The 21,646-nt window shown below is 43.9% G+C and overlaps 1 protein-coding gene across 1 annotated transcript in view; it reads left to right on the forward strand.

Annotated features, from left to right (window-relative positions):
- Positions 1 to 21,646, forward strand: part of LOC143773558 (tetratricopeptide repeat protein 24-like) — a 222,677-nt gene that overhangs the window by 85,135 nt on the left and 115,896 nt on the right. Inside the window, exon 6 of the mRNA XM_077260964.1 lies at positions 20,180 to 20,299. Coding sequence (XP_077117079.1) covers positions 20,180 to 20,299 — 120 coding nt within the window. The remainder of the gene's footprint in view (positions 1 to 20,179; positions 20,300 to 21,646) is intronic.

Genomic DNA, 21,646 nt, shown 5'->3' on the forward strand with positions numbered 1-21,646 from the left:
AACAGTTCTGGACAGCTATTCAGGCCAAGTTAGAGAAATGGCTGTCTCCACTGAACCTGGAGCCAGGGAAGGTCATATGTGATAACGCTGCAAACCTGGTGGCAGTCCTATGCCAGGGTATCTTCTCACACGTGCCTTGCATGGCTCATGTCCTCAACCTGTTAGTACAGCAATATCTTCACCACTATTCTGGCCTGAATGCGTTTCTGCAGAAATCATGGTTGCCATGTGCTCACTTCCAATGATCGCACCTTGCGGGTCATTGACTTGCATCGCTACAGAGGTCTTTCACCCTCAAGGTTAACCGTTTGATTTGCAATGTTCTGATACAGTTAAATTCCACTCTACACATGTTGCATCGACTGTGGCAGCAGCGACTGTGGCAGCAGTGATGAACCCTGGTGCAGTATGTCCTTTTGCATAGCCTCAGCCAACACTGTACAAACGTGGTGCAAACCACACTTGCGGTGTGGGCACAGATGAAGGACCTATGCAGCCTTCTGCACGGTTTGGGATTGACTACTAAAATGGTTAGCGCTGAGGACGCCATTATCAGCATCACTATTCTGGTCATCTACATGCTGGAGAACACTATGAATAGCCTGTGCGAGGAGGTGGTGGTCCCAGAGGAAGAGGTGGAAGCAGAGGAGGATGCGGAAGGGATAACAATATCTCCAATTTCCATACTGTCTTCACACAGGCAGGTGCCATGGGAGGGTGACTTACAGTGATCGAGGGGGCTCATGGTACCAGACAAACTGTAAGTGAAGGTGCAGGAGCAGAGGAACCAATAGAGGAGGATGAAGAGGAAGATGGGATGGAAGCAATGGAGAATATCCTTGTAAAGCAAATAGATGAAGCTGCGACTCAAGGAGAAGTCATTATTATGGGGGACTTCAACTACCCTGAAATAGATTGGGGAACAGAAACCTGCAGTTCCAGTAAAGGTAATCGGTTTTTGACAACTATGAGAGACAATTACCTTTCACAACTGGTTCAGGACCCAACAAGAAGGGGGGCACTGCTAGACCTAATATTAACCAACAGGCCAGACCGCATATCAAATATAAGGGTTGGGGGTCACTTGGGGAATAGTGATCACAAAATAATACGTTTTCATGTCTCCTTTAATAAGATGTGTAGTAGAGGGGTGACAAGGACACTAAACTTCAGGAGGGCAAATTTCCAACGGATGAGAGAGGATCTTGGTGCAATTAACTGGGACGATATCCTGAGACATAAAAGTGCACAAAGAAAATGGGAGACATTTATTAGCATCCTGGATAGGACCTGTGCACAGTATATACCGTATGGGAATAAACATACTAGAAATAGGAGGAAACCAATATGGCTAAATAAAGCTGTAAGGGGCACAATAAGTGACAAAAAGAAAGCATTTAGAGAATTAAAGGAAGTAGGTAGTGAGGAGGCATTAAATAAATAAAAAAAATTAAATAAATTATGTAAAAAGCAAATCAAGACAGCAAAGATTGAGACAGAGAGACTCATTGCTAGAGAGAGCAAAAATAACCCCAAAATATTCTTTAACTACATAAATAGTAAGAAACTAAAAAATGATAGTGTTGGCCCCCTTAAAAATAGTCTGGGTGAAATGGTGGATGAGGATGAGGAAAAAGCCAATATGCTAAATGACTTTTTTTCATCAGTATTTACAAAAGAAAATCCCATGGCAGCCAATATGACTAGTGATAATAATTCCCAATTTAATGTTACCTGCTTAATAACCCAGCAGGAAGTACGGCGGCGTCTAAAAATCACAAAAATTGACAAATCTCCGGGCCCGGATGGGATACACCCCCGAGTACTGCAGGAATTAAGTACAGTCATTGATAGACCATTATTTTTAATCTTTAAAGAGTCCATAATAACAGGGTCTGTACCACAGGACTGGCGTATAGCAAATGTGGTGCCAATATTCAAAAAGGGGACAAAAACTGAACTCGGAAATTATAGGCCAGTAAGTTTAACCTCTACTGTGGGTAAAATCCTGGAGGGCATTCTAAGGGATGCTATACTGGAGTATCTGAAGAGGAATAACCTCATGACCCAGTATCAGCACGGGTTTACTAGGGACCGATCATGTCAGACTAATTTGATCAGCTTCTATGAAGAGGTAAGTTCCGGTCTGGACCAAGGGAACCCAGTAGATGTAGTGTATATGGTGTTGTGATCTGCTTTTTGGGCTCCCCTAGTGGTGGCTGGTGGTACTGGAGACTTGTGTGTTCTTTTCTGCCTCAGCTCACCTGCTTCCATCAGTTTTGGGAGTTCCCTATTTAGCCTTGCTCTCCAGTCACTTCCTTGCCGGTCATCATTGTAACCTGAGTCTTTCAGTTGCATGTTCCTGCTACCAGTCTGCTGATCAGCTAAGTGGACTCTTGTCTTTTTTGTTTTGTATTTTTTGTCCAGTTTACAGTTTGTCATTTCCTGTTACTGGAAGCTCTTGTGGACTGAAATTGCCACTCCTGTGTCATGAGTTGACACAGGAGTCTTAAAGTAATTTCAGGATGGGTTTTTGAAAGGGTTTTTCAGCTGACCGTGAAGTCCTCTTTTGTATCCTTCCTCTATCTAGTAAGTGGACCTCGCTTTGCTAAATCTACCTTCATACTGTGTATGTCTTTTCCTCTGAACTCACCGTTAATATATGTGGGGGCTACTATCATCTTTGGGGAATTTCACTAGAGGTAAGCCAGGTCTGTTCCTTCCTCTTCCAGGCGTAGTTAGTTCTCCGGCTGGCGCATGGCATCTAGGCAGCCGTAGGAATGCTTCCTGGCTACTGTTAGTTGTGTGGTAGATTTAGGTCACGGTCAGCTTGAGTTTCCATCACCCGAGGGCTAGTCTGTTATTTTGTGGTTCTGATGTTCCCATGCCATTGGGGAATCATGACAGTATGACCGGCCACTGTTAAAGTAATTGGCAGAAGAAAGGAGAGTAAAAGAAGTCTGTAGATTTTTTTTTTTTTTTTTTCCTCACATGTTTGCTACTTAGTTGGCTCAGTTGTATTTCTGCTCTATTTACAGCCTTGCCTTTCTCTCCTTCTAATCCTTGAATGGCTCTGATCTCTCCGGTTTAAGGATGGACTCTCAGAGTTTGGCTGCAGGTTTAAATAATCTTGCTACGAAGGTTCAGAATTTACAAGATTATGTTATACGTACTCCTATTTCTGAACCTAAGATTCCTACACCAGAGGTATTTTCCGGAGATAGATCTCGGTTTCTGAATTTCAAATGTAATTGTAAATTATTCCTTTCTCTCAGACCTCACTCCTCTGGAGATCCTGTTCAGCAGGTTAAGATTGTGATTTCTTTGCTGCGAGGTGACCCTCAAAATTGGGCATTTTCATTGACACCAGGGGATCCTGCGTTGCTCAATGTGGATGCGTTTTTTCTGGCTTTAGGGTTGCTGTATGAGGAACCTAATTTGGAGATTCAAGCTGAAAAAGCTTTAATAGCCCTGTCTCAAGGGCAAGATGAAGCTGAGATATACTGCCAAAAATTTCGTAAATGGTCTGTGCTTACTCAGTGGAATGAGTGTGCCCTAGCGGCAATTTTCAGAGAAGGCCTTTCTGATGCCGTTAAGGATGTCATGGTGGGGTTTCCTACGCCCACAGGTCTGAATGAGTCCATCACAATGGCGATTCAGATTGATCGGCGTTTGCGGGAGCGCAAACCCGTGCACCATTTGGCGGTATCTTCTGAAGGGATGCCAGAGAATATGCAATGTGACAGAATTCTGTCAAGAAGCGAGCGGCAGAATTATAGGCACAAAAATGGCTTGTGCTTCTACTGTGGTGATTCCGCGCATGTTATATCAGCATGCTCTAAACGTACTAGGAAGGTTGACAAGTCTGTTTCTATTGGCACTTTACAGTCTAAATTTCTTCTGTCTGTAACTCTGATTTGTTCATTATCAGTTATTACCGTGGATGCCTATGTGGACTCTGGCGCCGCTCTGAGTCTCATGGATTGGTCCTTCGCCAGGCGCTGTGGGTTTGATTTGGAGCCTCTGGAAGTTCCTATACCTCTGAAGGGTATTGATTCTACACCTCTGGCTTGTAATAGACCACAGTTCTGGACGCAAGTGACTATGCGTATGACTCCAGACCATCAGGAGATGATTCGCTTCCTCGTGTTGCATAATTTACATGATGTGTTAGTGCTTGGATTACCATGGTTGCAATCTCATAACCCAGTACTGGACTGGAAAACTATGTCTGTGTTAAGCTGGGGATGTCGGGGGGCTCATGGGGACATACCTTTGGTTTCTATCTCGTCATCTATTCCCTCTGAGGTTCCGGCATTTTTGTCGGATTTTGGGGATATTTTTGAAGAGCCTAAAATTGGCTCTCTCCCTCCCCACAGAGAGTGTGATTGCGCCATAGATCTGATTCCAGGCAGTAAATTTCCAAAGGGTCGTTTGTTTAACCTATCTGTACCTGAGCATGCTGCCATGCGAGAGTATGTTAAGGAGTCCCTGGAAAAGGGACATATTCGTCCTTCTTCATCACCTTTAGGAGCTGGGTTTTTCTTTGTCTCTAAAAAGGATGGCTCGCTGAGGCCTTGTATTGATTATCGACTCCTGAATAAAATTACTGTCAAATATCAGTATCCGTTGCCGCTGCTTACTGATTTGTTTGCTCGCATAAGGGGGGCTAAGTGGTTCTCCAAGATTGATCTCCGTGGGGCGTATAATTTGGTGCGAATTAAGCAAAGGGATGAGTGGAAAACCGCATTTAATACGCCTGAGGGCCACTTTGAGTATTTAGTAATGCCTTTCGGCCTTTCTAATGCACCTTCAGTTTTTCAGTCCTTTATGCATGATATTTTCCGTGAATATCTGGATAAATTTATGATTGTGTATTTGGACGATATTTTGATTTTTTCTGAGGACTGGGAGTCTCATGTTCAGCAGGTCAGGAGGGTTTTTCAGGTCTTGCGGGAGAATTCTCTGTGTGTAAAGGGTTCTAAGTGTGTTTTTGGGGTTCAAAAGATTTCCTTTTTGGGGTACATTTTTGCCACTTCTTCTGTTGAGATGGACCCTGTCAAGGTTCGGGCTATTTGTGACTGGACGCAGCCTACTTCTCTAAAGGGTCTTCAGAAGTTCTTGGGCTTTGCTAATTTTTATCGTCGATTTATAACTGGTTTTTCTGGTGTTGCTAAGCCTCTTACGGATTTGACTAAGAAGGGTGCTGATGTTGCCAATTGGTCCTCTGCCGCTGTGGAGGCCTTTCGGGAACTTAAGCGCCGCTTTTCGTCTGCCCCTGTGTTGCGCCAGCCTGATGTCTCTCTCCCCTTTCAGGTTGAGGTCGATGCTTCCGAGATCGGAGCGGGGGCGGTTTTGTCGCAGAAAAGTTCCGATTGCTCAGTGATGAGACCTTGTGCGTTCTTTTCTCGAAAATTTTCTGCCGCCGAAAGAAATTATGATGTCGGTAATCGGGAGCTTTTGGCCATGAAGTGGGCATTTGAGGAGTGGCGTCATTGGCTTGAGGGTGCTAGACATCAGGTGGTGGTTTTGACTGATCACAAGAATCTGATTTATCTTGAGTCTGCCAGGCGCCTGAATCCTAGACAGGCGCGCTGGTCGTTGTTTTTCTCTCGGTTTAATTTTGTGGTCTCATATCTACCAGGTTCTAAGAATGTGAAGGCAGATGCCCTTTCTAGGAGTTTTGAGCCTGATTCCCCTGGTGATTCGGAACCTACAGGTATCCTTAAGGATGGGGTGATATTATCCGCTATTTCCCCAGATCTGCGACGTGCTTTGCAAGAGTTTCAGGCGGATAGACCTGATCGCTGTCCACCTGGTAGACTGTTTGTTCCTGATGATTGGACCAGTAGAGTCATCTCGGAGGTTCATTCTTCTACGCTGGCGGGTCATCCTGGAATTTTTGGTACCAGGGATTTGGTGGCTAGATCCTTCTGGTGGCCATCTCTGTCTCGAGATGTGCGTGTTTTTGTGCAGTCTTGTGATGTGTGTGCTCGGGCCACGCCTTGTTGTTCTAGGGCTAGCGGGTTGTTGTTGCCCTTGCCTATTCCAAAGAGGCCTTGGACGCACATCTCGATGGACTTTATTTCTGATCTTCCTGTCTCTCAGAGGATGTCTGTTATCTGGGTGGTGTGTGACCGTTTTTCTAAGATGGTTCATTTGGTGCCATTGCTGAAGTTGCCTTCCTCGTCTGAGTTGGTTCCTTTGTTTTTTCAAAATGTGGTTCGCTTGCATGGTATTCCTGAAAATATCGTTTCTGATAGGGGTACCCAGTTCGTTTCTAGATTTTGGCGGGCATTCTGTGCCAGGTTGGGCATTGATTTGTCTTTTTCGTCTGCCTTCCATCCTCAGACTAATGGCCAGACGGAGCGAACTAATCAGACTTTGGAGACGTATTTGAGGTGTTTTGTGTCTGCGGATCAGGATGATTGGGTTGCCTTTTTGCCGTTGGCGGAGTTTGCTCTTAATAATCGGGCTAGTTCGGCCACTTTGGTTTCCCCTTTCTTTTGCAATTCGGGGTTTCATCCCCGTTTTTCTTCTGGTCAGGCGGAGTCTTCGGATTGTCCTGGAGTAGATGCTGTGGTGGATCGGTTGTATCGGATTTGGGAACAAGTGGTGGACAATTTGAATTTGTCCCAGGAGAGGACTCAGCGGTTTGCTAACCGCCAGCGTCGGGTTGGTCCTCGCCTTCGTGTTGGGGACTTGGTGTGGTTGTCTTCCCGTTTTGTCCCAATGAGGGTTTCTTCTCCTAAATTTAAGCCTCGGTTCATCGGTCCCTATAGGATTTTGGAGATTATTAACCCTGTTTCCTTTCGTTTGGACCTCCCGGCATCTTTCGCTATCCATAATGTGTTCCATCGGTCGTTGTTGCGGAGATACGAGGTGCCGGTGGTTCCTTCTGCTGAGCCTCCTGCTCCTGTGCTGGTTGAGGGTGAATTGGAGTACGTTATAGAGAAGATCTTGGACTCCCGTATTTCCAGGCGGAGACTCCAGTATCTGGTTAAATGGAAGGGCTATGGTCAGGAAGATAATTCTTGGGTAACTGCCTCTGATGTTCATGCCTCGGATTTGGTTCGTGCCTTTCATAGGGCTCATCCAGGTCGCCCTGGCGGTTCTTGTGAGGGTTCGGTGCCCCCTCCTTAAGGGGGGGGGTACTGTTGTGATCCGCTTTTGGGCTCCCCTAGTGGTGGCTGGTGGTACTGGAGACTTGTGTGTTCTTTTCTGCCTCAGCTCACCTGCTTCCATCAGTTTTGGGAGTTCCCTATTTAGCCTTGCTCTCCAGTCACTTCCTTGCCGGTCATCATTGTAACCTGAGTCTTTCAGTTGCATGTTCCTGCTACCAGTCTGCTGATCAGCTAAGTGGACTCTTGTCTTTTTTGTTTTGTATTTTTTGTCCAGTTTACAGTTTGTCATTTCCTGTTACTGGAAGCTCTTGTGGACTGAAATTGCCACTCCTGTGTCATGAGTTGACACAGGAGTCTTAAAGTAATTTCAGGATGGGTTTTTGAAAGGGTTTTTCAGCTGACCGTGAAGTCCTCTTTTGTATCCTTCCTCTATCTAGTAAGTGGACCTCGCTTTGCTAAATCTACCTTCATACTGTGTATGTCTTTTCCTCTGAACTCACCGTTAATATATGTGGGGGCTACTATCATCTTTGGGGAATTTCACTAGAGGTAAGCCAGGTCTGTTCCTTCCTCTTCCAGGCGTAGTTAGTTCTCCGGCTGGCGCATGGCATCTAGGCAGCCGTAGGAATGCTTCCTGGCTACTGTTAGTTGTGTGGTAGATTTAGGTCACGGTCAGCTTGAGTTTCCATCACCCGAGGGCTAGTCTGTTATTTTGTGGTTCTGATGTTCCCATGCCATTGGGGAATCATGACAATATGGACTTTTCAAAAGCTTTTGATACGGTGCCACACAAAAGGTTGATACATAAAATGAGAATAATGGGGATAGGGAAAATATGTGCAAGTGGGTTGAGAGTTGGTTCAGGGATAGGAAACAAAGGGTGGTTATTAATGGAGCACACTCGGACTGGGTCACGGTTAGTAGTGGGGTACCACAGGGGTCAGTATTGGGCCCTCTTCTTTTTAACATATTTATTAATGACCTTGTAGGGGGCATTCAGAGTAGAATTTCAATATTTGCAGATGACACTAAACTCTGCAGGGTAATCAATACAGGGGAGGACAATTTTATATTACAGGCTGATTTATGTAAGCTAGAAGCTTGGGCTGATAAATGGCAAATGAGCTTTAATGGGGATAAATGTAAGGTCATGCACTTGGGTAGAAGTAATAAGATGTATAACTATGTGCTTAATTCTAAAACTCTGGGCAAAACCGTCAATGAAAAAGACCTGGGTGTATGGGTGGATGACAAACTCATATTCAATGGCCAGTGTCAGGCAGCTGCTACAAAGGCAAATAAAATAATGGGATGCATTAAAAGAGGCATAGATGCTCATGAGGAGAACATAATTTTACCTCTATACAAGTCACTAGTTCGACCACACTTAGAATACTGTGCACAGTTCTGGTCTCCGGTGTATAAGAAAGACATAGCTGAACTGGAGCGGGTGCAGAGAAGAGCGACCAAGGTTATTAGAGGACTGGGGGGTCTGCAATACCAAGATAGGTTATTACACTTGGGGCTATTTAGTTTGGAAAAACGAAGGCTAAGGGGTGATCTTATGTTAATGTATAAATATATGAGGGGACAGTACAAAGACCTTTCTGCTGATCTTTTTAATCATAGACCGGTGACAGGGACAAGGGGGCATCCTCTATGTCTGGAGGAAAAAAGGTTTAAGCATAACAATAGACGCACATTCTTTACTGTAAGAGCAGCGAGACTATGGAACTCTCTGCCGTATGATGTTGTAATGAGTGACTCATTGCTTCAATTTAAGAGGGGACTGGATACCTTTCTGGAAAAGTATAATATTACAGGGTATATATATTAGATTCATTGATAAGGCGTTGATCCAGGGAACTAGTCTGATTGCCATATGTGGGGTCGGGAAGGAATTTTTTTCCCCATGATGGAGCTTACTCTTACCACATGGGGTTTTTTTGCCTTCCCCTGGATCAACATGTTAGGGCATGCTAGGCTATGGGTTGAACTAGATGGACTTAAAGTCTTCCTTCAACCTTAATAACTATGTAACTATGTAACTATTAGGCAATGAAGATTATTATGATCACCTCTCTGTTGTCCATGGTTGGCAGGAGGGGATTGCGAAAGTAACCTTGAGTGTTACCCCGCCACCAACACACCATGAACTTGGACCTCATGGAAGCACCCAATGCATGAGCACCTTCTTGCTGCACTATCTTTAACATGATGGGCGTATTCTTAGGGTTAGAAATAGTGCTGACTACTGGGTTGCCAGTTTGTTAGATCCACGGTAAAAAGCCATGGATCTCCAATGAATTTTGCATCCCAGTCGAAGACTGGGCAGACTAGGCGATGGTGTCATTTTTGGTGTCATGCATTGATTTTGCGTTATTACAGTCAGTGACACCTTTGTTGTGGCTTCTGTGCCTGCTGTGACAACTTCTGCTAAAGTTGCAAACTATTTTTTTAAATGTGGAGACTCGAAGTTGTGTCTCCGTCTGGTGGGTTGCATGTAGAGGAAGGGGTGCCAGAGCCCCAATATACTATATTTCTACTCTGTGGAAATTGATGCCATTTTAGTGGTGTTTGACATTATTTATTTTAAATGTGGAGACTCAAAGTTGGGTCTACATCTGGTGGGTTGCCTGTGTGAGTAGGGCTTCCAACACACAGGCTTGCACATTTACTTAAGTACCTGTTACTTTCCTTACATTTTTCTACCAATTTCACTGTATGAAACTGATGTTTTGTGCCATATGAGTGTAGCTGGAAAAAATTTTTTGGAGGTGTTGCATGAGGTATCAATGCTCCCAGCTAAAAAGGCTTAGACTGCTGCCTTAACCACCAAGTCCTCATTAAAACCTCAAATTCAAAGCTGTAAATGCTAGCATAGATCCTGATACTCAATGCATGGCCCATGGCTGACTGCTGCACTGCCATTTGCAATTTTCAAATTTGGTTCAATTGATGCCATTTTTCATGGTGTCTGCCCCTAATTTTAGCCATTTGGGAAGCCGTTTATCACCTCTTAAGGTGTCGTGTATACGATTGGTTTGGCCTCCCTTTGAATGTAAAGGGGCTCGGGTACGTTCAGCAAACCGTTGAGCGAACGTCTAAACGTTCGGCGAATCAAACCGAACTGAACCTTAAAAGGTTGACTTATCTCTAGTTGTTAGGTAATGGTTCTATACATTGAATACAATAGGAAGTGATGATTTGAACCTGGACCTGCCACACAAATTGGCATGTTAAGGCAACCTTTCCTCACAGTCAGAGCATTACAATATACAGTGGAGAAAAAGTGTTTAGTCAGCCACCAATTTTGCAAGTTCTCTTACTTAAAAAGATGAGAGAGGCCTGTAACTGACATCATAGGTAGACCACAGCTACGAGTATGAGAGTCAAAATGAGAAAACAAATCCAGAAAATCACCTTGTCTCATGTGGCAAGATTTATTTTGCAAATTATGGTGGAAAATAAGTATTTGGTCATTAACAAAAGTTCATCTCAATATTTTGTTATATATCCTTTGTTGGCAATGACAGAGGTCAAGCGTTTTCTGTAAGTCTTCACAAGGTTGGCACACACTGTTGGTGGTATGTTGGCCCATTCCTCCATGCAGATCTACTCTAGAGCAGGGTTGTTTTGGGCCTGTTACTGGGCAACACGAACTTTGAACTCCTTCCAAAGGTTTTCTATTGGATTGAGATCTGGAGACTGACTAGGCCACTCCAGGACCTTCATATGCCTCTTACGAAACCACTCCTTCATTGCCCTAGCAGTGTGCTTGGAATCATTATCATGCTGAAACACCCATCCATGTTTCATCTTCAATGCCCTAGCTGATGGAAGGAGGTTTGCACTCAAAATCTTGCAATACATGGACCTTTTCATTCTTTCATGTACACGGATCAGTCGTCCTGGTCCCATTGCAGAGAAACAGTCCCAAAGCATGATGTTGCAACCCCCATGCTTCACAGTGGGTATGGTGATTAGTGTTGAGCATTCCGATACCGCAAGTATCGGGTATCGGCCGATACTTGTGGTATCGGAATTCCGATACCGAGATCCGATACTTTTGTGGTATCGGGAATCGGAATCAGAAGTTCCCAGTGCATGGTTCCCAGGGTCTGAAGGAGAGGAAACTCTCCTTCAGGCCCTGGGATCCATATCCATGTAAAAAATAAAGAATTAAAATAAAAAATAGGGACATACTCACCCTCTGATGCGCCCTGGTAGTAACCGGCAGCCTTCTTTGCTTAAAATGAGGGCGTTCAGCACCTTCCATGACGACACGGCTTCTGATTGGTCGCGTGCCGCTCATGTGACCGCCACAAGCCGTGACGTCATTCTCAGGCCCTAAACTCCTCATTCTAGGAATTTAGGACCTGAGAATAACGTTGCGGCTTGTGATTGGTCGCGTGTCGGTCACATGAGCGGCACGCAACCAATCAGAAGCCATGACATCATGGAAGGTGCTGAACGCGCTCATTTTAAGCAAAGCAGGCTGCCGGTTAACAGCGGTAAGGTGCAGGGGCCTCCAGACGGGTGAGTATATCAATATTTTTTATTTTAATTCTTTATTTTACACATTAATATGGATCCCAGGGCCTGAAGGAGAGTTTCCTCTCCTTCAGACCCTGGGAACCATCAGGATACCTTCCGATACTTGGTGTCCCATTGACTTGTATTGGTATCGGGTATCGGTATCGGCGATATCCGATACTTTTTGGGTATCGGCCGATACTATCCGATACCGATACTTTCAAGTATCGGACGGTATCGCTCAACACTAATGGTGATCTTTGGATGCAACTCAGCATTCTGTCTTCTCCTGTCATGCTCACGCCCTGACTGATGGGCATGAGCCAGGGGATTTGTGGCCCCACTGTGCCTCAAACCAGACTACCCTGGAAGGGGCGTGACTAGGACAGCTGCCTTGGTCTTCTCTAGAGCATCTGATGGTGAAGTCAGACTTGTGCGGCAGGCAGCTGCCAGGTGCTACTCCAGGGTGGTGTCTGGCTGTGGCTGCTGATCCCACTTGGAGAACAGGAACACTAGGACAGGTGCGGGCATCAGGCAGGACTGGCAGATGAGCACAGCAGAAACTCGGATGAGTAGGCTGGCACGGCTGAGACACAGGGCTGGCAGGCACTGCTGAGACACAGCTCAGGCAGGCACGGCTGAGACACAGGGCAGGCAGGCATGGCTGAGACACAGGGCAGACTGGTGTGGTGTATGTAGGAACAGGTAGAGACCTGTTCACACAGCAGATGCTAGTACTGGAACAGACATGAGAAGGTGGAGTATGAAGGAACAGGTTGGGACCTGTTCACACAGGAGGTGCAGGTACAGATACAAGCTGGGAGGAATGAAGTATGAAGGAACAGGTTGGGACCTGTTTACACAGGAGATGCAGGTATGGAAACAAACAGGAAGGAAAGAAGTATGAAGGAACAGGTTGGGACCTGTTCACACAGGAGGTGCAGGTACGGACACAAGCAGGAAGGAATGAAGTGTGAAGGAACAGGTTGGGACTTGTTCACACAGGAAGAGAACCGCAAGGCTGTGGATAGGAGTGGTAAAGCTGCAAGAGAGCGGAGCACAGGCAAAGTCACAAGGGTACAGAGCAGGCAGAGCTGCAAGAGTGCGGAGCATAAGCAAACAGAGAGGACACAAGGAAAGACACAGCAGGGAACGAAGCCACAGACAAGGAGACAGAGGTAGGACTAAGTTCAGACAAGGTAATGGAACAAGACAAGGTACAAGAACAAAGACATAGGGACCAGGATATTCTGCCTCATGGAGGGCGGACAAACAAGATCAAGGCAAGGCAAAGAGAAAAGCCTCCAGAGAAGGCAAAACACAGAGCAAGGCCTGGCAGCTCAGAAGCAAAGCACTAACTGAGTAAACACATTGCATAGGCCCAGTCCACAGGGTGGAGCTTCCCTAAATACTGGAGGCCTCTGGGTAATTGGTCAGGAACACATTAGACAGGTGCACCCTGATTCCATAAGAACCAGAGAGTTCTGGTGCCACCCCCCTATGCACACAGCCAGGAAGCAAGCAGAGAGCAGAGGCACAGAACATGAAGCCAGCAACAGACAGAGACCGCAACATGACCTGGAGCAGTGGGTAAGATGGTGTGTGAGGGATGGGAGGCCATGCAGTGATGCCGGCAGAGTTGTTACATCTCCAAACACGACGAGTTTTGTTTCTACCAAATAGTTCTACTTTGGTTTCATCAGACCATATGACATTCTCCCAATACTCTTCTGGATAATCCAAATGTTCTCTATCAAACTTCAGACGGGCCCAGACATGTACTGGCTTAAGCAAGGGTACATGTCTGGCACTGCAGGATCTGAGTCCCTGGCGGCATAGTGTGTTACTGATGGTAGACTTTGTTACGGTGGTCCCAGCTCTATGCAGGTCATTCGCTAGGTCCCACTGTGTGGTTCTGGGATTTTTGCTCACCGTTCTTGTGATCATTTTGACCCCACGGGGTGAGATCTTGCAAGGAACCCCAGATCGAGAGAGATTATCAGTGGTCTTGTATGTCTCTTATTATTGCTCCCGCAGTTGATTTCATCACACCAAGCTGCTTGTCTATTGCAGATTCAGTCTTCCTAGCCTGGTGCAGGGCTACAATTTTGTTTCTGGTGTCCACCGTCAGCTCTTTGGTCTTCACCATAGTAGAGTTTGGAGTGTGACTGTTTGAAGTTGTGGACAGGTGTATTTTATACTGATTACAAGTTTAAACAGGTACCATTACTACAGGTAATGAGTGAAGGACAGAGGAGCTTCTTATAGAAAAAGTTACAGGTCTGTGAGAGCCAGAAAGCTTGCATGTTTTTAGGTGACCAAATACTTATTTTCCACCATAATTTGCAAAATTAATCTTGCCAAATCAGACAAGGTGATTTTCTGGATTTGTTTTCTCATTTTGACTCTCATAGTTGTGGTCTACCTATGATGTAAATTACAGGCCTCTCTCATCTTTTTAAGTTGGAGAACTAGCACAATTGGTGGCTGACTAAATACTTTTTTCTCACTGTATTATCATAACAAACATTATTTAAAGATAACCAGTCATCAGATTCATGCTGTCTGAACCATGGGTAGCGTGAGTAGACACTGCCTGCATGATTGCTGTCAGGCATGTATTACTCTGAAGTGCTATGGCCAGGGACCTTCCTTTGGCTAGTCATTCAAGACTAGTCATCCAAGCAATGGTCAGCTTTATAAAGTATGTTTACTCTGAAAATCTGCAATGTTTCATAGTAAAACATACCTGGGTACAATCGCTCTTCTAGTGTCTGATCATGCTGACCATGGATCTGTAGATGCTAGCAGGTGCATAGAATGCAGTGACACACAGGAGGCAGGGCAAGGGTTAACAGGGATTTTATGTAACACAACAATAGATCAAACAGGAGGGTATTAATATAAAGGTAACAACAGTTAAACTTATCAGTCTCTGGGCCTTGGTAGGAGGTGGCCGGAAGATCCCTCAGTGGCGCCGCAGGTGGCTCAAGAAGTCTCCAATTCCGGTCCTGCAGAAAGGCGATGCACTCCTTGTCTCCTTGCGGTAGAGAATCCTCCGGGTCCCTCACCACGAGGTCTCCTGGTACGGGCACAAGATGTTGTGGAGGTGTAGGTCTACGGCACAGCAGACATAGCAAACAGTTCAGCAGACGGGGCCACAGAAGTAATATACAGTCCAGGAGTTACAGCCAGAGGACCAGGCCGGCACTCAGTAGGCACCGCAGGGATAGGACTCAGCAGTGCCTCTGCGGTGGTGAGTGGAACGATGCTCTGAAGTCCGTACTGGTCACTGTGTGGTGCGGGGATCTCTCTGGGCTCTGTGTTGTCAGTCGGGATGGCACTGCTAACCGAGTGAGAAGGCACAGATAGCTAGTGTGGGTAAGTTGAGAGGGAGTCAACCGTCTCTGTGCACTCAAACTGGTTCCCTGCCAAAAGCCCCCGTCTTCCCGCGCACATCGCTATTTAAGTCGGACCCGCCCCCCTCAATCAGGTGTCCTGAACTACTCCGGTCAGAAATCTCTTCCCCCCGGAATAATGGTGACAGCCCCGACACCTTCAGCCCAGACACGCAAGAGGGACCGTTAGACTGGCTCTCCTCCCTACAGTTCGGCCAAAATGAATCTGATGATAGGTTCTCTTTGGATGAGAGTGAGGTGGCCATTATATCACCTTGTCTAAACGGTTTCTATCCACCAGTTGCACATGTCACCATCTTGCTTTTGATTGCTCTATTTTCTAAGGCTCACAATCTGTGTACTCACTGGCATCTAGTACAGATACCATCAAGTGATCCTTTTTCTTTCATTAGCAGTAAAGGGAAGGGAAAAATGTGTGCAGTATGAACGTCTGTTAGGACTGCTTCATTTTTTACTTTTACTGATGTATTTCTAATGAGAAACAATGAACAGAGAACTGCAGATAAAACCAAAATGTGACAATAGAACGGTTTTAATACTTCTACAATACATGCCATAAATATTTCATCAAGATAGCTTATTTCATTTCAGCACTGATAGGATTATTTAAAAAACATGATTATCAGCTATAAGACACAGTATTCTTCATACCAAACCATGGCTGACAATAGATTTGTAGACATCAGCTCCTTATCTGAATGATAACAGGCCTGCTGTGGTGGGAATTATCTTACACAGCAAACAATCCTCATTGTCATTGCAGATAAATCATACTTAATAGGATTGCAATGAATTAAAGGCATCAGAGTGCTTGCAGTGTTTGGTTTACTGTCAGAAGATATGCCTAATCAAGCAGTCATGTAGGAGCGAAATGAAGAAAATCGCAGTGGTGCCACTTTACTTGGCCACTTAGAGATGAGAGACTAACTACGTAGTAATTATCAGTTCTTTGGCAATTGTATTCCCGAGATTTACTGGGATTTCTAAGCAATGAATTCCTCAAAAGGACATGAATCACAGAAAGCCAGCTGGAGTTATTTTTGCAGTGATGAAATGCACTCAATAAATAGCTGGAAAAAACAGACATTTTCAAAGCACCTCCAAACATGTTTTAATGCTTTATTTTTTACCACAAATTCCATTATTCAATGATTAAAGGTGAGTATGTATTAATGTAAGTCAATTATCACTATGAGCAGTGTTAAGGGCAATATATACACTATGACAGTGCCAATAGCATACAGTACAATAGAGATAAGCAAATTTGTTCGGAAAATGCTCGCCAATCTCAAATTCAGCACGAATGTTGCACATTCGGATTCATGTTTGGATTCTCAAGCTTTTTTCAAAAAAATTGGCAAAATTTGGTCAAAGTTTGGTAAATAACTGAGTTCACCAAGTGCTCTTTCAGACGTCAGTGTTTCCGGTAGCAGCACGGGCCGAAAAACATCCGGCACACGTGAACACTGAGGACTCATGGATCATATCCATGGGTCATCAGTGTTACACGAACTGGTGCCTGGAAATCAGAGGTACTGTTGGCGCTGTTCCCTGGCACCGGGTGCTGAAGAAGATAGCTCATATCTCTATCCCCTGCTTGTGCTGATGTTGAGAGTGGTATTCAACTGTTAACAGTAAGAGCAGGTGGCAGCTGATGGGAGTATTCATCAACCGCAGTTTGCGCTATAAAATGTAAATTTTTTTTTAAATGACGTGAGGTTCCCCTGTGTTTTTGAGAACCAGCCAGCCAAAACTGACAGCTGCGGGCTGCAACCCTCAGCTGTCAGCGTTAGCAAAGCTGGTTATCAAGAATAGAGGTGTCCTGTTTTTCAATTATTTATTTGCCCTAATTAAAAAGTATGAAGTGGGGACCACTCTATTCTTGATAATTAGGCTTGCGAACCCTGACAGCTGAGTGTTGAAGCCCGCAGCTGTCGCAGCTGTCAGTTTTGCATCACTGGTTATCAAAAATACAGGGGAACCCACATAATTTTTTTAAATGATTTATTTATAGCGCAAATGATGGGTCAATTGCTGCCACTTTTCCTGATGTCTGCTCTTAATTTGAGCTGTTTTGACAAATTTTTGGCACCCCTGAAGATGTATATGCGGTTTGTTTTGCCTCCCATTAAAGTCAATGGAGTTTGTGTATATTCGTGAAGGTTTGCTCATCTCTACTTAAGAAGGGGATAGTCATTCAAGACTAATATTTTACATCATACCATAATGTTAATTACTTTGCTTTATTCAATTTTTTTTTTTGAGCATTTTTGAGCAAATGTTTAGAAATTCAACTAAATAATACTCTTTAAAAGGTTTTGTCTCATCATTTATGTTTATCCCAACCTTCTGATTGGTAGGAGGTGGATGATCCTGCTCGATTGACAGTTCAGAACAGCTGCATGTTTGGGCAATTGACCCAAACTGTGCACTCTCTGAAGTTGCTATATGAAGCATCTTTGCCTTTGCAGCAGTAGAGGAGCACAGCGTTAGGATTGGGACTTGGGAGCTAACAGTGCGCTCCAAAAATTCCAGCTAGCTTCAGTGCAGTGGTTACAAGATCAGTACAAAACATTATGCTATGTGCATGTTTGTCCACCTCTAGCAAGCCACAGCGGTGGCAGGTGCCCTAAAAAACCTCTAAACAATAAAATACTAAAGACAAAATATATTGAGAACTATCTCATATTTTAATTAGTTGTAAATTGGAAAGTTCATTTTAAAAACACTTTCCAAATATACCCATCTTTCAAGAATGGAACAACCCTTCAAATGTTGTGTCAATGTACTGACAGTCACTTCTGTAGTAAGTGAATTTAGCATATATTTGAAGGGAAGTGGCCAATTTTTCAGTATAAAATTCATTAAAGGCTTAAAGGTGATTGCCTGGTTTCAAGTGAAATAGAAGAACCATCTCATTGGTGGTATTCTCATAAATGCAGGGTAATCCCCTTAACTTTGAAAGAAAAAGTTGGAGAAGTAACATTCAAGTGAACATTCAGTACAGTTGCTTCTTCTGACCCCACCATGAAAATACACACTTGGGTTAATAGAGAGAAGGCAAAAAGCTGCTACCAGACCACTGTGGTAGCAGCTAATCTCCTGCAGGAGCAAATACTCCCAAAACCTCTTTCTTATAACATTTGCCACCAAGGAAGAATCAAAATGGTGAGCTGCGCACATAATTTTATCAGACAATCATGCTGAAATCTTATATCTTACTAGATGGTAGCCCGATTCTAATGCATCGGGTATTCTAGAATATGTATGTAGTTTATTTATGAAGATTTTAGAATAATATATTGAATACACAGGATTCGGCCAGCCGCGACCAATTAGCAAAGCAGGGTTCAAATCCCGCGCCAATTCGCGGCTGGACTGCGCCTGTCACTGATTGTTCGTGGCCGGCCACGTAGTATATTGCACAGCCCACATAGTATATTGCACAGCCCACTTAGTATATTGCACAGCCCATGTAGTACATTGCACAGCCCACGTAGTATATTGCACAGCCCACGCAGTATATTGCACAGCCCACGCAGTATATTACACAGCCCACACAGTATATTGCACAGCCCACGCAGTATATTGCACAGGCCACGTAGTATATTGCACAGGCCACGTAGTATATTGCACAGCCCACGTAGTATATTGCACAGCCCACGTAGTATATTGCACAGCGCACGCAGTATATTGCACAGCCCACACAATATATTGCACAGTCCACACAGTATATTGCACAGCCCACGTAGTATATTGCACAGCCCACGTAGTATATTGCACAGCCCACGCAGTATATTGCACAGCCCACGCAGTATATTGCACAGGCCACGTAGTATATTGCACAGGCCACGTAGTATATTGCACAGCCCACGTAGTATATGGCACAGCCCACGTAGTATATTGCACAGCGCACGCAGTATATTGCACAGCCCACACAATATATTGCACAGTCCACACAGTATATTGCACAGCCCACGTAGTATATTGCACAGCCCACGTAGTATATTGCACAGCCCACGCAGTATATTGCACAGCCCACGCAGTATATTGCACAGCCCACGTAGTATATTGCCCAGCCCATGTAGTATATTGCACAGCCCACGTAGTATATTGCACAGCCCACGTAGTATATAGCAATGTGGGCATCATATCCCTGTTAAAAAAAGAATTACAATAAAAAATAGTTATATACTCACTTTCCGTTGGCCCCCGGATCCAGGCAAAACGTTTACCGATGCTTCTCGCGCGCTCCAGTCTTAAGAGTGCATTGCGGTCTCGCGAGATGATAACGTATGGTCTCACGAGACCGCTATGTCATCATCTCGCGAGATCGCAATGCATGGAGCGGTCACCGGAGCATCATGAGGAGTGGGAAAGGCCTGGGCTGGATCCGGGGGCCGACGGACGGTGAGTATATAACGATTTTTTTATTTTTTTTATTATTTTTAACATTAGATCTTTTTACATTAGATCTTTTTACTATTGATGCTGCATAGGCAACATCAATAATAAAAAGTTGGTCACACAGGGTTAATAGCAGCGTAAACGGAGTGCGTTACACCGTGGCATAACGCGGTCTGTTAGCGCTGCCATTAACCCCTTGTGAGCGCTGACTGAAGGGGAGTATGGAGCGGGCACTGACTGTGGGGAGTAAGGAGCAGCCATTTTGCCGCCGGGCTGTGCCCGTCGCTGATTGGTCGTGGCCGATTTGCCGCGACCAATCAGCGACTTGGGATTTCCGTGACAGAAAGAAAGACAGACAGAAGGACAGACAGAAAGACGGAAGTGGACCTTAGACAATTATATAGTAGATACTGTGTTTTGCCATGAATATATGTTTGCCTAACTGCCCTACTTTTCAAGTTCGTCTACTGATTTGTGGGGTCTGGGCAACTGTGTCAGGGAAAAGAAATTGGGCTATTTTATTATCCCAAATTTGTTATAAAACTTTATTTATCAGAGAGTTGGTATACATGGCACAATGAAAATGATATTACCTATACAATTGATATGATAAATTACCATTTTGACTTCATAATGAAAATGTTGGAGAGAATTGATTTCAGTTTACAAAATTAATTTTTTCTTTGTTTGCAGGAAACTTCTGATGTCATTAGGGAAAGAATTTTAAGCAAACTTACAGACACCATTGAATATAAAATATCTCATCAACTTGCCGCAATTTCGCCTGAAACCGTTACCAGGACAAAACCAGATGTAAGTTTATTAGACATAACTGTAGAATTAAAAAGTGGAATAGAACTAATTCAATTCAATTCACTAAGTTTCCATTTAATGTACACATTTGCTAGTGAAATGCATAGACATAAAAGTAGATTTTTTATTGTAGTTTGTGACACTTATCCAGAAGGAAATGGATTCAAAGAATTAATTTTCCAATTGAAAAACAAACTCCAGATTCCACTACTCAAAGATAACCACAATCAGAAATACTCACACATTTTTCTGTCTAAACAACAAGATTGTTTTAACATGTATTGTAGTCATTGTTGAGCATCACATGTGTTCTATGAGATAAATAGTATCATATTATATTGCAATTAATTGTGTATACCATGTGGAAATTGGCAAGAAAACTGTCTGACAGATGGAATTCATTCTATAAAGGAAAAATCATAATTACCGGCATGGTTTATGAATATATTCCAATATACATATATTTTTTAGTGCTAAAAGTGCCTCCCCATACACATGTAACTAAACTTAGCCTGTAATTTTAATAGGAAGGAAGGGAGTAGGCTGCTGTCACTCCTCTCTGGTGGTGAATAAAAACAAAAGGATTGAACAATTAACCCCTTAACCCCGGAGCCTTTTTATTTCCTTTTTGCGTTTTCGTTTTTCACTCCACTCCTTTCCAGAGCCATAACTTTTTTATTTTTCCGTTAATATGGCCATATGAGGGCTTATTTTTTGCGGGACGAGTTGTAATTTTGAAAAACGCCATTTGTTTTACCAAATCATGTACTAGAAAATGGGAAAAAAATTCCAAGTGCAGTGAAATTGCAAAAAAAAGTGCAATCCCCTTGTTTTTTATTTAGCTTTTTTGCTAGGTTCACCAAAATTCTAAAATTGACCTGTGATTATGATTCTCCAGGTCATTACGAGTTCATAGACACCAAATTTCTCTAGGTTCCTTATTATCTAAGTGGTGAAAAAAATGTCCAAACTTTGCTAAAAAAAAAAAAAGCGCAATTTTCCGATACCCGTAGCATCTCCAATTTTCGTGATCTGGGGTTTGGTAAGGGCTTATTTTTTGTGTGCTAAGCTGTCGTTTTTAATTATACCATTTTGGTTCAGATACATTCTTCATCCATTATTGCATTTTAAACTTTTATATTTTTTTTAAAAATGTCATATTTTTAAAAACATTTTTTTTTTACTTTTGGCATGCTTCAATAGCTTCCATGGGAGGCTAAAAGCTACCACAACTTTATCGGCTGATTAAAGCTTTGCCATGAGCCCGGTACCATAGCAATCCGGCATCAAGAACCATAGAGGTGTCAAGAAGACCTCTGGTTGTCATGCCGATGCACCGATGACCCC

Source organism: Ranitomeya variabilis, chromosome 5, assembly GCF_051348905.1.
Source record: "Ranitomeya variabilis isolate aRanVar5 chromosome 5, aRanVar5.hap1, whole genome shotgun sequence".
NCBI lineage: Eukaryota > Metazoa > Chordata > Amphibia > Anura > Dendrobatidae > Ranitomeya > Ranitomeya variabilis.